Below are 18,124 nucleotides of genomic sequence, written 5' to 3'. Positions count from 1 at the left end.
TCAATCTCCTCTAATGGAACTGACTTCTCCAAAAAATGCTTCAGGCGATGTCCATTCACTGGAATGCAGCCTTCTAGTCATGAACTTGAGACATGAGTTGAATAGAAGCATCTTTTGACCTACACAGGACTCTCCTCTACCTATCAATTTATCATGATACTGCTTGATTCTCTCCTTGTAGGTTCTTGAGTCTTCATATACTCCTAAGTGCAGCGCTTCTAGTTCTTGGAGTTGTGACTTCCTTTTCCTCTCCTCTTTCTCTTTCGTTTCCTTTGAAGCTGCTTCACTAGTTTAGTCCCCTCTTTCAATAGAATTTTGTGCATGCATAGGAGAGGGCTAATACCAGGAATGTCAGCTAAAGTCCATCCAATAGCTCTCTTGTGCCTTTTAATTACTTCCAACAATATCTGCTCTTGATCGCCTTCAAGCTTGGTGGAAATAATGACCGGGAGCTTCTCATAATGTTCTGGTAGGGGCTTCAACTCCAATGCGGGAGGTTGCTCCATAGAAAGAAGTGATTTGGCACTTTCATTTGACAAAGTCTCTACAATATTCAAACCAAAGGCATTAGATTCAACTGTACTTGTACTCAATACATCACATTTCAACCCTATGGAATTTTCAGGTTCATCAACGTTGAAAGTAGTAGAATTTGCATTCATATAATCAGAAATCTCAACACAAATGTCACACATAGAAGAACTATTACATTATTCACAATTGGAAGTATCTACACAATCAGAAAAATTAAGGAGAGAGTCTCCTCCTAGAAATTCAGACAAACTATCATCTATTAATTCATCAAGATGGTTAATGTGGAAAACAGAATGTTCTTCATTTGGGTGCTTCATAGCATCCAGTATGTTAAAGCGGATAATACTGTCTCCAAACTCCATAGTAAGTGATCCGGCATGCACATCAATCTTCATTCTCGCAGTCTTTAAGAACGGTCTTCCCAAAATGATTGGTGCAACACTATCCATTGACTCTTTCATGTCAAGGATGTAAAAATTAGCTGGAAAAATGAGGTCATTCTCCCTCACTAACACATCTTCCACAAGTCCAGTTGGATGTGTTGTGCTCTTGTTTGCTAGCTGGATGATGACACCTGTGGGCTGTAATGGTCCAAGAGACAAACATGTGAAGATAGATAAAGGCATAACATTAATAGATGCACCTAAATCAAGCATGGCATTATCTATTCTATTGTTTCCTATAATGCAGGGAATAGTAAACGTCCCTGGATCTTTGCATTTCCCAGGCATGGAAGTTTTCTGCCTCTCAAAAAGAGCTGATACATTCCTCTCCATGTTCACTCTTTCATTACCCTTTAGCCACCTTCTATGAGTACACAAGTCCTTAAGGAATTTGGCGTACTTTGGGATTTGCTTGATAGCATCTAACAAGGGGATATTGACTTCAACTTTTCTAAAAGTATCCAGAATTTCTTTATCAACCTCTTCTTGCTTCTTGCTAGGCTGAACCATTCTTTGAGGGAAGGGAATAAGAATGGACCTCTCCTCTTTGTCTACCACTTTTGGTTGACATGGTGTGGGCATAGGTGCAGGCTGCTCTTGGCTCTTAATCTCTCCTCCTTCACCTTCTGCAGCTAAAGTGCAACTAGGATCCTTCTTTTTCGGCATTTCTGGCTCTTGCATCACCTTACCAGATCTCAAGGTAATGGCACTCACATTCTTTGGGTTTGTTACAGTTTGTGTAGGGAGATTGCCTGAACCTTGAGATTGAAGTTGATTTAGGGATGAAGCAAGTTGACCCATTTGATTCTTCAAGGTCTTGATACTTGCTTGAGTTTGTTGTTGGAAGGCCTGACTCTGTTGCTGGAAATTGAAATTACTCATGGTGAGTTGCTTCACAAGGTCTTCTAAAGATGACTCACTCTTTTGAGGTGCAGGAGCTAGTGAAAGGGATGTTTGATGGTGTTGTTGAGATGAAGATGATGGATGGTGATGTTGTTGGGCTGAATATGGCTTGCTTTCTCCAGCTTGATGCGGTTGGAAATGGTTGTTGGATGGTTGGCTAGAGCCTTGATGCTGTGCATTTCCTCCCCACCTTAAGTTAGGATGGTTCCTCCAACCGAGATTATATCTGTTGGAAGATAAATCCTAGCTTTGTTGTTGCTGCGGCTGCTGAAAAGAGAATTTATTAGCATAAATATTAGCAGCGTAAGCTTGAGGATTACCTTCCGAAGATTCAGTTTCTTGCAATGTGGGACAACTATCAGTGAAGTGATCCGTAGATGAACAAATCTCACAAAGCTTTGCTGGAATGGATGGAGGTGGAGGTGTATATGAAGCAGAATTCTTTTGGATGGATGCCAACTGTTTTACCATAGAAGCCAACTCATCTAGCTTATGCTCCAGCTTGTGTGAATCTGAAGTTGAATTTCATTGACACTCCTGGACATGAGAGAATTTTGCCTTGTAGCAAATTATTGAGAGTTAGCTGCCATATTTTCAATGAGGTTTCTAGCGGCAGCGGGAGTCTTGTCAACTAGGGCTCCCCCACTAGCTACGTCGATCATGCTCCTATCCATTGGGTGTAAGCCCTCATAAAAGTATTGGATTAGGAGCTGGTCACTTATCTGATGATAGGGGCAACTAGCACAAAGTCTCTTGAAACGCTCCCAATATTCATACAAACTTTCCCTTTCCAGCTGCCTAATACCACATATTTCCTTTCTTATTGAGGCAGCTCTTGAGGCAGGGAAAAATTTTTCCAGGAACAATCTCTTGAGGGTGTCCCAACTTGTAATAGAGCCAGGTGGAAGATAATACAACCAGTCTTTAGCCAAATCCATAAGAGAGAATGGAAATGCCTTCAATTTGACATGCTCTTTCGGAACACCTTGAGGTCTCATGGTGGAACATACAATGTGAAACTCCTTCAAGTGTTTGTGAGGGTCTTCACCTGCAAAACCATGGAATTTAGGTAGAAGGTGAATTAATCCAGTTTTCAAAACAAAAGGAGCGTCCACATCTGAATATTAGATGCACAATGTTTGGTATGTGACATTCGGTACAACTAGCTCCTTAAGAGTCCTCTCATCACCTGTCATTGCTCCAAAACTAGAGTTAAGTGAAAATGTAGAAGAGTAAATAGAAATTGATGTCACAGATTGCAAAGATGCAGTAGGAGATGATGATGGTTCAGAGTGATCAGAATGATCCCTATGTGTCCTAATGTTCCTATGAAAAGTCCTATCAATCTCCTGGTCTAATGGATACAAATCCCCAAGGTTTGATCAGGTCATGCACTAGATATCAACTAACTAAATTGAAAGCAAATTGAGTAAATGAAATAACAAGAACAGTTTGAAATCTCTCTGCAGAATTATGCAGCAAAAGTGCAGAAAAAGAGAATAATATGCAGCAAAATGAGTGCAGAAAATTGAAAGTGAGTAATTGAAAAATTGCAGCACTTGAATGAAGGAAATGATGTAGAAAATCTTGCAATAACAATGCAGAAACAGACCACAAAATTCGTATGGCTACCAACACAATACAAAAACTCAAAAAATGAAACAAACACACTAACATGCAAAACACAAAAACAGAGCATTAATCATGTTCAACATAAGTTCAGCACCAAAAAAATTCCCCGGCAACGGCGCCAATTTGATGAAACGAATTTTCGCTACTCGTTATGCACAAAGATTGTCGTTAATCCTCATCAAATATGCAAAGAAATGAATGTAGTACTAGGGTGTTATCTTAGGTCGTCTCCAAGAAATTTTTGGTTGGGAACATACATCAAACAAGTGTAAACATATATTTTAAAGCAAGTAAATTGGGGGGGAAGTTTGTCAATTTCCATATTTTAATCAAGAGAAAAATGTAAACTAGTGAAATTCAATCAATTAAGAAGAGTAATCCCTAGTCAATCAACGAGTTCTATCCCTATTCTTTCAAATGATTTAATAATCCCCTATTTTTTCCCTGAATTAAGTTAATCTATCAAGCGTAAATTAACTTTAGCATCCCAATTAAAATTAAGCATCTTAATGGGCTCCAATCTCTATCCCTAAGATTAAGCAATCTCAAAGATTAATCAAAATTAAGCAATTTTGGATTAGAATTTCGTTTGGGTAATTTAGGGTTCATTAAGCAATGTTTCCCTCATGTAAATTTCAGTTCATTCAGAGATTGGGGTTAAAAAATTCAAGGAAAGAAAGAGTAATATTGCCATTAAACCCAAGAATTCAAGAACCATGTGAATTGACTAGGAATTATAAGAGAATTTAGCCCTCCATATGGATAAGCTTCACAAATGAAAGAAAGAAATGCAGAAACGTAAGCAACATTAATGTAAATTCAATGAGAATCAAAGGGAAATTGGAAATTAAAACCTATAATAGATTCCTGGCTGTCACCCAAGGCTCCAAAGCTCTGGAAAGAAAATGTCCTAATTTGGCAAAGAGAATCCAAGAAAAATAAATGTTCAAGTCCCTGTACCCTAATTCCTAAAATCTATTTATAGTGGGGGACATGTTAGCAAAGTGTCCACTTTTGCCTTTGAAAGTGTCCACTTTGGGCCTTGAAAGTGCCCACGCGCATATTTACGTAAGCCTACCACTTCTTTGGAGTTGCCACTTTTGGACTTGAAAGTGGCTACTTTGGATGCGCATAGCCACTTTGAAAGGCAATAGTGGCCACGCGCAAATTGCTTCCAAAAGTGACGTCCTGGAGCTTTCTGGAGTTGCTACTTTTGGACTTAAAAGTGGGAACTTTGGATGCGCGTAGCCACTATAAAAAGCAATAGTGGCCACGCGCAAAATGCTTCTCAAATGGCGTCCCTGGAGCTCTCTAGAGATTGAAAGTAGCTACTTTGGAACCTTTAATGCCCAGACTTGTTGTAGTTGCCACTTTTGCTCCTAAAAGTGGCTACTTTGGGGGAAAATTTCATCCAAGGGCCAAGATATCTTAGAATTAACTTGGGGACTCTGCAAAATTATCAAGATAATTAAAATTGCAATCTATATTTATGTAATTAAATGCAAATTAATCAAAAATTAATAAACCTATGATATTTACTCAAAATGTGATTTCTATATTATTTGCACTATCTAAGTCTATTTTTTCTATCAAGGAGCACCAAAAAGGAAAGTAAAAATATAATAAAAAGTGGATTCATCACAAGCTGCAAATCAAAATTAAGGAACTTCAATGCCTAATAGGCCTTGTGTTCTAATGCAACAAGTAAGTGACAAGATTTTCTAAAAACCAAACGATAAGGGGACATGCCGATAGGAGTTTTAAAATCAGTACGATAAGCCCAAAGCGCATCATCTAATTTTATAGGCCAATCTTTTCTAGAACAATTAACTATGCGCTCTAAAATCTTTTTCAACTCCCTATTAGATACCTCAACTTGTCCATTGGTTTGGGGGTAGTAGGGAGTAGCAACCTTATGGGTTACACCATATTTTTCTAAGAGATTATCAAAAAGTTTATTACAAAAATGAGTACCCCCATCACTGATAATTGCCCTAGGGGTTCCAAACCGAGAAAAAATATTTTTCTTAAGAAATTTAGTAACCACCTTAGCATCATTAGTTGGTAAAGCAGCCGCTTCCACCCACTTGGAGACATAATCCACAGCAACCAATATGTATTCATTATTAAAAGACTTAGAGGAAGGTCCCATAAAATTAATACCACAAACATCAAATATTTCACAAACCAAAATATTGTTGAGATGCATATCATGCCTTCTAGAAATATTACCACTCCTCTGACATTTATCACATGATTTAACAAAACTATAAGCATCTTTAAAAAGTGTAGGCCAATAAAATTTACTTTGCGAAACCTTGTGAGCAGTTTTAGTGGGGCCAAAATGGCCTCCCACCTCTCTAGAGTGACAATGCTCAAGAACCGCAGTAAATTCACTTTTAGGAACACATCTCCTAATCAAATTATCCTCACAAACTTTAAACAAACAAGGCTCTTCCCACAAATAATATTTAACATAAGATAAAAATTTTCTCTTTTGTGAGGATGAGAGTCCATGAGAAAAATTTTACCAGCTAAGAAATTTACCAAATCCGCATACCAAGGTGCCCCAGAAATAGCAAAAATCCTCTCATCAGGGAATGTCTCTTTAATAACTCTCAAAGATGAGTTTAGTTAGAACTAAGAAAGGGAAGAAGGTATATAGAGAAGTTGAAGTTCAAAGTGTGGAGCATAAGGCCTATTTATATAGATTGTGCCATCAGTTTCTAATTGATTGAGCTCTATCTTTTTAAATCAATTTTATCCACAATTAGAATCTTAACTGAAAACTGCTCCAAATCTTTATCTAAGTTTAAATTTTAAATTCAAAATTCAAACTCAGATTCACATAGCACAACAAGGACTAGAAGTATCTAATTTTTCTCCAAAATATCTCCACAATACACTAATAACAACTTCTAGCTAAACTGCAACAATTAATAATATGATTAGTGTAAATATATATAAAATAAACTTTAAATGTATAAATATAAGTCATAAAATATATCAAAATATGAACTTATCAAATTGTAGCCAAACCTATAGTGGTGTTCTACAATGGGTAAATTACGATGGGAAAAGAAGTCAAAGCTCTTCCACGCAATTCCATTTGAATGTGAAAATCAAAACCGATTCTAGCTTAAAAATTTATTTAATATTTCTAAACTTAGCTTAAATTTTATTTTTTAATTAACAATAATTATAGAGGGACTAATTGATAAATAAAATAAAAAATAATTTATTATTAAATATTTATTATTTAAACGTTTGTTTAAATATTATGAAAATTTTTAATACTTCATCAACCGTTTAGGCCTTTATTTCGAACATTAATGAGTAGCTTGTTATTATTCCTTCTAGAGTGTTTCCAAGAATTAACTCAGAAGGATGATAACTCATATATTTCTATTCCTTTTCCGGATTGTTTGTATTGATCATTTGTTAGACTGCGTGTCAATGACGATAGATTTTTCTTCGTCCTTTACTTCCACATATGCTTAGTTGATTTTGAGCCTTGTAAATTTGTGTTCAGTATTGATAATCCTTTCTCAATTGGTTCTTTGTTGTCAAGCTTTATATGTATGTATTCTTAAAATACTTTATTTTGTTTTTCTTAATAAGATTGGTAGCGCCTATTTTTAATCATTTTTTTCAGTTGTTGACACATTGCAATTGTGGTCCTTAATCACATAGTGTTTATAGACTAGTAAACATTGGATTAATATTACTTACAACACAATTCTCATTAGCACATATTTTGACATATTCATATAACATCCTATTCGTCTAATTATTAATTTATTTCACCAACATGTGTACATATGTGTTGAATATCATTTCTATTTCATAATCTCCTACTTTTATTTTTCGAAGTATGAAATTGAAAATGTCAAGAGGAGTAAAACCGAAAGAGTACAAAATTCAACAACCCATTACTTTGTTGGCCTTAAGATGAGGCTTCTCAGCCACAGTTCCATCATTACCCGCGAGTGCTTTGTACTTATCTTTCCTAGTAAAGCTAGTGCACTCATAAGACAAAGTTGCGGCTATCACCCTTTGTATATAATTTGCCACATCATGGCTTGATTTGCCCGAACCACAAGTCAACTCTTTGGGCAACTTGTTCAAGAATGTCACCTCATAAGTAGGGCTAGGGTTCATGAAGAAGTAAAATGGGTCCATTCCCTTCCACCCTCTTGCGGTTGTTCCATGGAACATGCTCATGCGATTCACCATGGCCACAGGCACGAGTTCATCGGTTAGCTCAGCAAACAAAGCAGAAAACCTAAGAAGAAAGGGTTCCCTACAAGTTGTCCCTTCAGGGCATATAGCTAAGTCACCCTCTTGCAAGAGCTTCTTGATCATGGATGCATCCGTGGCACGATCACGACTGAGCCTAACGGTTTTGATAGGGGAAATGATCTCGGAGAGACGGGAAACGGAGTAGGTAACCGCCGGGATCGGACGACGGAGCGCGGTGGAGAGAAAGATTGGGTCAAGTAGCGTTCTATGAGAACAAATGAAGAGAACCCCAGATTGATCAGGGTTAGATTTTGTGACTGGGGGTGGCGGTGTGCCCTTAATGATGACACGGACACCAAGTGCCCAAAAGGCATAGTAGACCAAATTCATGGGGAGAAGTGACCCTGCAGCTATTCTTAAGCATGCTAAGAGGAAGCCGATAGGGATCCACAGTATGATTAGCAAAGCCATGAGCGGTGAGGGCTTTTGCACAAGCCTTCCATCATGGAATATTATTGGCTTTGGAAGCTTGTCACTTGTCACTGCTTTCACCTTTGGTTTGGCTGGTACCCTGTAACCCTCCTGCATGCATTAAAAGATTTGAACTTTTAATAAAAAAATGAAAATGTTAACATCTGCTTTTTGGTTAATTTAAAGTATTAAAAATAATAAAATTTTATTATAAACGTCAATAATATTATGTTCAAAAAATGCAAAAATACAATGCAAAACTTTTAATAAAAAAAATTATTTTTATATAATTAAAATTAGTCCTAAAAATGGTGTTAAAAAACAATTTCATTGTCTACTCTATAAAATCACTTATAAAATAGCATTCAATATATATGATTTATCAAAATCAAGAGCTAGTGGTGATGAAGAAACAATTACCTTGCACAAAGCCATGAAGGGAGCATCGGTTTGTCTATCTCCAAGACCAATCTCAGGTTGCTCCTCTCCAAAAGCTTTCTTAAGAGCCTCAGCTTTGTGATTCCCAACAAGTACCCCTTCCTTGGAGACCAACCCAGTTGCTCTTCCCTTAAAAGTCCCAATCTCAGTCCCCAAAACCATGTCAGCACCCAAAAACTCCTTCAGAAAAGGTTCCACCATCACCCTAGGATTTGCCGTCAGAACACACCTTTTCCCACACGACGAGAACACGCGCCACGTGTCGGGGTGAACATCACCCGAATAGAACTTTGGAAGAACCGCACGTGCCACTGACTCTATTGTCGACACTTTCATTCCACACATCGATGCAAAGATGAGAACTTGAATGCCCGCGGATTCAGAAATAAGGTAATAGAGTAAAGCAGCAATAGGCGAAGTTAATACATAGAACAAAAGCCTAAGAACCCCACCACCCTCAAAGGCCATTAGAGCAAAATATGGAAAAGAACTACGACCTACGAGTAAGGTTCCATCCATGTCAGCAACCACCGTCTGATTTTCCCTGCCCGTGGAGGTGCATTTTTCAACGGTTGGAAATGTCGCAAGGGCCATGCTACACTTAACTTGGTGTAATTAATCAATTGCACTAGCTATGTGTAATTAACATTAGATTGGTTGCATGTTTTGTGTGTGAGGGGTTTTGTGGGTGTGACTGTGTATATATATACACATACTTACACATAGGAACTCGGATGGTTGCATGTTTTGTGTATGGGACAATATTGGGTTTGGTGCGAGTGACTAATGGGAATGTGACAATGATGGCTCGTACCCGGCGATGCAAACGAGGCTGTACTATTCTTGTTTTTGGAAATTATAAGGTGTGTAGTTTGGGTTAATGGCTTGGTTTGCTCCGTCATGTTTTGTCTTCGGTTCACTTTGCACTGCAATTGGTAAAGGTTATTCAAATATTTGTATTTGTCACAGTTTCTTAAGCAGATCTAACTCCTATAACACAAAGCGTGCACTTTAATTACAATTATAATAGTTTATTAGATTATAATAGATTGGTTGATATTATATTTTTCTTTGTTAGAACCAGAAAGTTACATATAATAGTATACAAAGTCTTGTTATAGGATACTATTATTTAATACATTAATGAATTTTTTTTTTATTAAAAATCATAATGATAAGAGCATGTTGAAAATTATGATAAAAATATACTAATGTTATTTTTTAATAACTTTTTTTTTATTTTTTAACTACTATCTTTAGTGATATTTAGTTTTTCTAAATTTAAAAACTATGTAAAATAAAAAATAAAAATGACTTATTCTTGATTGAAATTAAGATTTTATAAATATAATTATCTTTAAATAATAATAAATATTTTTTTATTTTTTACTTTATAAGTTATCTCCTTTGGAAAAATTAATCTCTCCTTAAGATAGTAGTTAGTATTTGTCTATGATAAATTATAAAATTATTAAATTTTTTATATTAGTGTTAAATTAACAAATATAACGCGTGGTATATACTTTTCTTTAAAAATTTCATTTAGATAACATTGGATATACAATTTATTTAATAATTTTTTAAAATGATAACTTATACTAGAAATTTAATAATAAAATTATTTAGTTAAACTAAAAATAATTTATTTTAATAAATTATATAAAAAATATTAAAATAAGCGTAAAATCATTAAAAAGTACGTAATATACAAATCCTAAATAAGAAATTTATTTATATGAATTTAAATCCTAAATAGATTGACAAAATAAACTAAAATAATATACAAATCCTAGATTATTTCACAAATTGTGAATAAATTCATTAAAACATCCTTAAGCTATGCCAATTCCAATGAAAGTTCATGGGGCATATTTGGATGACTGACTCCACATTGGGATTGAAACCACATGACGACGGCTTTTCCTATTCCATTTCGTCCCTCCGATCGATAATGAATATTTTATAAAAATACTCTTTTAAGTTGGTCTCAGATATCATTTTTAATTAAAAAATTAAGGTGACCAGTAAAAGAGATAAATAAGTTGATATCTACGTAATAATTTTTAAAAGAATATCATATTACATTAAAAACATATTAAATACTTTCCATAATAATATCTCATGATTTTATGTATTATAAATGAATTTAAATTCATACAAATTAGAGTAAAAGGACTTTTTTTTTTTCTTCCTAAACTATTAGTATATCCCTTAAATATCAAATTAGGTACAATACACTATAATATAATTCAATTAAGATGTGTGCTGTAATATTTTAAATTTTTTTTATGATTATCGTAATCAAAAAATTTATACTAATAAAAAATATATATGATAAGTTAAAAAAGTATTATTATATATAATTATTTAAAATTATATTATTTATTACATATTTTTATTATTTTATATATGTGTATATATTATATATTAAATTTTATTTTATTTTTTATAATTTTTTAATTTCAAATAAAATATATTTTAAGTATTTTATTTATTATAAATAAAAAATTATAACATGATATATTAATATAATAATTAAATATTAATAATAGAATTAAAAATATAAAAAATATATTAATATAATATTATTATTTTATTTTTAAATTTTAATTTGTTTAATTTTAATTGCGTTCTAATCCTATTTAAAAATTTAAACGTTTTTTTAACTTATTTAAGTTTAATAAATATAATAATTTATTATTAAATAAATTAATTATTTAAATATAGTTGTACATGTTCTTAAAGCATCTGTATACTAACTAATGCGAAGTCTTATTTTTTATTTAATTTAAACAAAAAATGCAATTCAAAAATTAGTTGTAACCTTATGATAAATTATATAATTAATATATAAATTAGTGTAAAATTTAATTAAAATAATAGTCACATAAATATATAGACTATAAAAGCATGACAAAATACATGCATGCTTGCACATGAAAAAGATTATTCTTAGAGTTAAGAATTGAAGAACTTTTGATAGTTCTCATTTTGAGTATGAATTATCATCTAATAAAAAGTATATGATAGAATTTTCATTAGTGAATAGAAGAAATCCAATACATTTTACCAACTTTTATAAGCATGACGCAAAAGCAAACTTGATAATGCAATCCCTTTATGACCTAGACTGCACAGGCAATCTTCTAAACAAGAATCATTCAATTTTGAAATTTTATGTAGGTGTACGAGTGATGATAGCCATAATTGCTATATTGAGAGGGTTGTTTGGATGCACCCTCAAAAGGTAATAGAACCCACAAAGCCACCGGAAAGAGGGTTAAGTTAAGTTAGGGAGTGGTGAGGGAGGCAAAGATCTGAAAATCAAATGGGGGGAGAAAGACAAATAAAATAGCCATGTAAGATGCACATGTTGACTCAATGTTCATATTCATGCTCTATGTGACGGAAGGGCTTCTTCGCATAATTTAAAAAAGTCATGATTTAAATGGCATATAATTAAATGTACAAAGGGGTAAAATACCTTTTTCCCTTTTAAAAAATAAAGTATATAATTACTCTTTACCAAGTAATCAAACATAACCTTAATATTTAAATTAATTAGAAATTAATTTTGTACTGACACAAGAAAAATGAATTTCATGTATAAATACATATAATGTACCTAATATAAATTAAAGTGATCAACAAAGCACAATATTAAAATATGCTCAAGAGGAATTTGAATACATGAATTATAAATAATAACTCTTTTTTCTAGTTCTGATCATGCGCACTCGATCACACACATAAGAATGATGATTATTGTTTATTCAAACATCTTCTCTAGTAAATATTGAACATAATCAACCTTAGTAGTATTTCTAGAAATAGGAATTGCATATCGATTCAAGTATTTAATCTAACTTCCAATCTTTTTGTGCTCAACAAAATTAAACAAAAAATCATGTTCAATGGTACAAACATCTCATGGGATACCATATGATCTATTTTTTAAGACTTCAATTTTCCTTGATCTATCATCATTTGCAAAAGTCTTCAAATTTATTTTCTTTGCATTCAAGGATGTGACAATTTAAAAAAGACATCTCATATAATTTACCACCTAATTTGTATTTATTCTTACGACCATTACATACTACTCTTTGAATACTATCATCACCTACTCCAATATTAGTAAAAAAATTTTAGCAATCTGAAGTTGTTGATTTAGATATTTTCTTTTTACAATCCACAAATTTAGATTATATTTTTATATTATCACTTTACATATCAATAGTGTTTGTGCCATTAACTGATTCCACATCAACTTAAATATAAAATCAATTAAAGTTATTGGAAAAATAAAATATTAAAACAAGAGAAAAAAATTCAATCATATGATTATCAATAGTTATCTCCAAAAGCTAAGAATTTGTTTGTTATGGTAAATTAAACATAAAAAAGAGGCAACAATGCTTAAATATGGCAACCATAAACAAATAAACTAAATAAATAAAACAAAGTCATACAATGAAGGCATATAAGAAAGCAGAGGAAAGGTAAATAACAAAGAGTGATACACATCTAAATGAAGTTGTGAACAAAGATGATTAGAGATGGATTGAGCAGTTAGAGACAATGGAAGAAGGACGATGACGAAGTCACAAATGAAATTGCAAACAGAGCTGCAAATGAACATGATCTAAACCTAGAAGGTGAGGAGAGACTGAGCTAGGCAGCGTTATGTGAAGGAAAGGACAAACTTAGTCATTTAGCATTAACAATTGGCATAAAAAAAATCCTAAGGATACAAATTGTATTGTAAAGTGATTTTTAAAAATATTTTAATAGCTCCTAGAATCTATATTCTCTAGAAGTGCTTGAATTTTATTTTAAAAAGTTCAAACATTTTCAAAGCTTCTATCTTCCATATATCCAAATATATCACTCTGTTGCAACTTATTCCTTCTCGGTAGGGCAAGCTGAGTATTCACTTTTATTTTGCGTATATAGATTCTTGAAGTAATGTTATATTTATTTTTTTAAGTATATTTATTATTTCTTATTATTTTATAATTAAATATATTACTAGATCATAATTTAAAAAATAACATTTATGAATTTAAATTTACTTAATTTTTATTTAATAAATAAGAAAATATAAAAATTATAAATTTTATAAATATTCTTTTATATTTAAGTTTATGCTTCTCTTGAAAAGAAAGGAAAAAGAAAGGAAGTCGCGTATAATTTTTTCTAAGATAAAATTTATTTAGGGTATTGGAGGAGAACTCAATTAACATTGACGTAGTGAGCATACATTTGGCCAATTATGAAAATCTTTTAATACTTTCTAGGATGCTTTATTTTCATAGAGGTAAATCTACCATGTTGACATGGAAAACAAAAGATAGAGTCACCACAACCATGATAATTTTAAATTAATAATTTACTATACAAGATCTTACATTTATTATATTTGTTAAAAAATTCTTTAAGAACCTAATTAACATTACCAAACAATTTAACTCTAATTCTTATCTTATCAACATAAATAGGTGAAATTTGCTTAGTTTGATTTTTTCGAAGAGGTTCCAATTTTGTGGCTGCATCACTTTCGTTTCATTTTTGCACTACCAATGGATTTAACATTCACTAGCAACTCATCATTTCCCTTTTCTCCATATGTTCTAGCTCCATTTTTCATCCCCTTCACAAAAACTTGTAATTTTGTTTCAAGCCATGTCTATGGCTATTTCATTATACTCCTCGTAATAATCACCAACTTTTGAAACAAATATTAAACGTATTGCATAACAAAAATAGTAAGATAAGAAAATAAAATAAAACAAAAATTAAATTTTAGTAAAATATTATTTGCATCACATCTTTACATACCATTCCACTGTTACTGTTTACATATATACCATCACATCTTTGGAGCCACACTTGCTACTTCAAAAATAATTGTTGCTCACAAATCTAGCTTATTACACAAATTTCTTGTTGAATTGATGAACACGGTAAAAATTTCAATCTGAAAGGAGTAAATGAGGTTTGTTTGAAGCAATTTGTCTATTTCTGACATGACATTTGAAGACAAGGGTCCAATTGGATTTATCAAGGACCACAAGGTGATTGTTGGATGAGAAAAGCCTTTGATTTCCATTGAAGTCCTTTGCTACACAAACTCTTGGTTTTAGCTGCTGCACAAGAAAATATTTAATGGTTAATTTTTTAAAAATTAAATATGAATATTCAAATAATTTTTAAATCATTTGATAAATCTAATTTATTCCTTGAAAAAAATAAAAATGACTAAATAATATTTGAATATTTTAATGAAATATGTTAATCCTCTGTTAAAATATTTTTATTTAATTTAATAAAATTATTTATATATTTGGCATCACGATAATAGAAAAATTGGGACATGGTCTGTGTTAAAAGTAGGAATTTTCATATAAATTAAACTTGTTTTTTTAAGCTATTATTGCAAAAGTACTATCCCGTAACCATCTCAAATTTAACAAGAATATGATAAGACTCCTGTTTCTTGTCATTGCAGTAAAAAAATTACTCTCTTGTGCCTTACAAAATTTTCTACTTTTTTAGAGAGATTTGATTACAACTGAACACTTGTTATATTTCAAACTTTTTTAGTGAAAATATGCAAATAATGGGTAACTTGCTTATTCATGTTTGATATGAGTAGTTTGTGTAGTGTAATATTATGGTGAGTTTGGTATCGAAGGAATAATCTCTACATGTAATCAATTAAGTAAACATTGGTTATATTATAAGAAAATGTTGAGTTATAGCTATAGAAACTAATTTTTCCTGCAAGGAGCTATTTAAAGCAGTGTAGAAGAATTGGAGATTTCAAAGCTACCAATGAAAGATGAAGTCAAACTCAATGTTGCCTGTAATTGAAACATGATGGAAAATGATAATATATTATGTGTGAATTCATGACTTTGATTATTAAGTTTTTGGATTACTGTTGTATATGAAGTGTGCTATTTATTGAGTTAAATGTTATTTCACAATGACTTGCATCTGGTTTGGATTAGGGAGTATAAGAAGATTTGCAATGAATCTAGTTCATTTGATTTACTTGTAAGCTTTAACACACATGAAAAGTTGCTATCAAATATTCTATATTCTACTACTACTAATATTACTTTGAATAGTTAACTTAAAAACACGCTTATACATATGTTAATACAATTACATACAACCTTATTAAAGATGGGTTTAGAGACTCACTAAATGTTTAAAATTTTGAAATTTTCTCTTTTATTCTTAAATAATACTCTTAGAAATGTAATTTATTTAGTTTTTCTATTATGTCAAATTGATTTTTTTTCACTATAAAAATTGACTCTAATATTTAAAAATATGTAAATTGACTCTAATAATTATTTTAGAAATCAATTTTCTAATTTTTTTTAAAAAATTGATGAAATGAAAATCATATATATCGTCTTAACTAACTAATAATTTATAAAAGTAATTTTATTAAATTAAATATAATTTTTTTAATAAAAAACCAATATGTCTCATAAAAAATTCAGAAATTATTTAATGATTTTATTTTTAAAAAAATTAAATCAAATTTAAGTGTTTTCTTGAAAATTAGTTTTACTCAATTTTAGACCAAACAGACTTTGGAACGTGGGTCGTAACTTTCAAGTTTGAATGCCCATCAGATCAAGAGAAGGTTAATGTATTTTTTGTATGTCTAGAATTTGCTCTCTCTCTCTCTATATATATATATATATATATATATGACAAATCTTCTTACATTGTTGTTGTTCTTGATGAGAAAACACTAATTTTCAAATCCCTTCTGAAATAAGATAACGTTTTTCCTTTTACTGCTGATTCTATCTGACGTGGGGAGTGTATCTGCAAAAGGCACTCTAATGATGAAGTCAAGTCTCAGTTTAGGCAATAAATACTATTTAATATTCAGAAGTCTACCCTTTACCTGTACCTCTCACCTTCCTTTTATAGGCATTATTATGGACTAATGAGCTTTATGAGTCAGTCCTGATTTTGGCCCTTTAATTACAGTAGGTGATAGTCTAATTTTACCCTTTAATTGGGTTAATTACCTTTTAACCTGACTGAGAGAGTACTCAGTTATTTAAGCTGAAGGGATACTCAATTTCCTTTTTCTATAAGTAGAACCGAGTGGTGCCTTATCTAGTACATTAGCCCCCAAGCCCGAGGAAGTACGACGTAAGGGCTTAATATCATTTTAATTGATGTTAGTCGGATTACTGAATCTTTAGTCCGAGAAGGTATTCAGTTTAGACCGAGGAGGTAGGACGCAAGGTGTTTCAAAAGTTATGGTGGCGCCAAATTAGGGTTTCAAAAAATTTTAGGGTTTCCTCGGGGTTCGAGCCTCTGAAACGAAAGGTTGTTTAATCTTATTTATAGATCTTGGGAAAGATCTAACAGTCGAGAAGGGACGCGACTATTCATATGCCCGACACCTCGAGTTCTATAAATATGTGGTGAACCAGACCTCTTTTCATGCTTTTTCACTCTAAACCGAGGGGTATACACTGTTGCTCTAGACCGAGGGGTATTCATTATTTTTAGAAGCTTTCCTTCATTCTTCCGACAACTGTAAGGTACGCTTAATCATCCTTTCTCCTCTTTTCCTTAGTTCTTTATCATGGCTGAATCCGTAGAATGGGAGGATTCATTGTCGAATTCGTCGAGGCTGACTACTGTTGTTGAGGTTCAAAATGTTAGAGGAACTGAAGATGGTGGGGAGGTCTCTTCAAGGCTGAGTGGGGCGAACGGTGAGGTAGAGCTAATAGTTAGAGAGTGTAGTGATAATGTTGAACCGTCTGGTGCTTCTGATGACTCTAAATCTACTAAATTGTTACCGAATGCTAGCCTTTCCAGGGAAAGGCCGATATTCCCCCTTGCGCGATTGCAGGATATGAGTGGGTTCATGATGAAGTAGCCGCCTACTTCTCACGTTTCCAAAAGAATAGAAATCCACTGTGATATATAGCTATGGGAGACTTTAGATTTGTATCCAATAACTATCAACATATGCTGAGGAGATGGTCAATACCTTCTTTGTATACGAGTATATGTTTAGAGAATTAGGTATAAGGCTTCCCTTTAACGACTTCCAAAAGTGGGTATCGAGGACCTTAAACATCGCACCAACTCAACTTGATGGGCAGTGATGCAAGCCTTTATGATTTTGTGTAGATTCCATTATATAGAACATAGTGTAGGTTTATTTCTTCATTTTTCTGTACTCGTCCATTTGACAAAGCGAGATGGGTATCCTTAATAAGGCAAGCCGAATTACCTTTGTTCAAGTCTTATGCTTCGTCTTTCAAGGATTTCAAGACTGGGTACTTTAAGGTAACCATGAACCCTGTAGGTAGAAAAAAAAATTTGATAGTGAAGATAAATCTTTTTTGCCCTTCCATTGGACCCAGGTACCTTGTCGGTATGACATTTTCCCTAAGGAGATATTG

General features: G+C 32.5%; 1 protein-coding gene and 1 non-coding gene across 2 annotated transcripts; one reads left to right on the top strand and one right to left on the bottom strand.

The window, feature by feature from the left end:
• The first annotated feature begins 2,600 nt into the window (after window positions 1-2,600).
• Window positions 2,601-2,705, top strand: LOC113873938. The gene has a single exon (XR_003506003.1). It is a non-coding gene; the product is annotated as a small nucleolar RNA R71 (small nucleolar RNA).
• Window positions 2,706-7,433: 4,728 nt separating this feature from the next.
• On the bottom strand, window positions 7,434-9,257 carry LOC113873553 (glycerol-3-phosphate 2-O-acyltransferase 6-like). Its single transcript, XM_027511712.1, has 2 exons — window positions 8,646-9,257; window positions 7,434-8,336 (listed from the first exon to the last, which is right to left on the bottom strand). The coding sequence occupies exons 1-2, from the start codon at window positions 9,255-9,257 to the stop codon at window positions 7,434-7,436; spliced, it is 1,515 nt and encodes a 504-aa protein (XP_027367513.1).
• Window positions 9,258-18,124: the final 8,867 nt, after the last annotated feature.

The sequence above is a fragment of the Abrus precatorius genome, unplaced genomic scaffold, assembly GCF_003935025.1.
Source record: "Abrus precatorius isolate BTA unplaced genomic scaffold, Abrus_2018 Scaffold7, whole genome shotgun sequence".
Taxonomy (NCBI): Eukaryota; Viridiplantae; Streptophyta; class Magnoliopsida; order Fabales; family Fabaceae; genus Abrus; species Abrus precatorius.
This window is presented reverse-complemented; position numbering and strand designations above follow the sequence as displayed.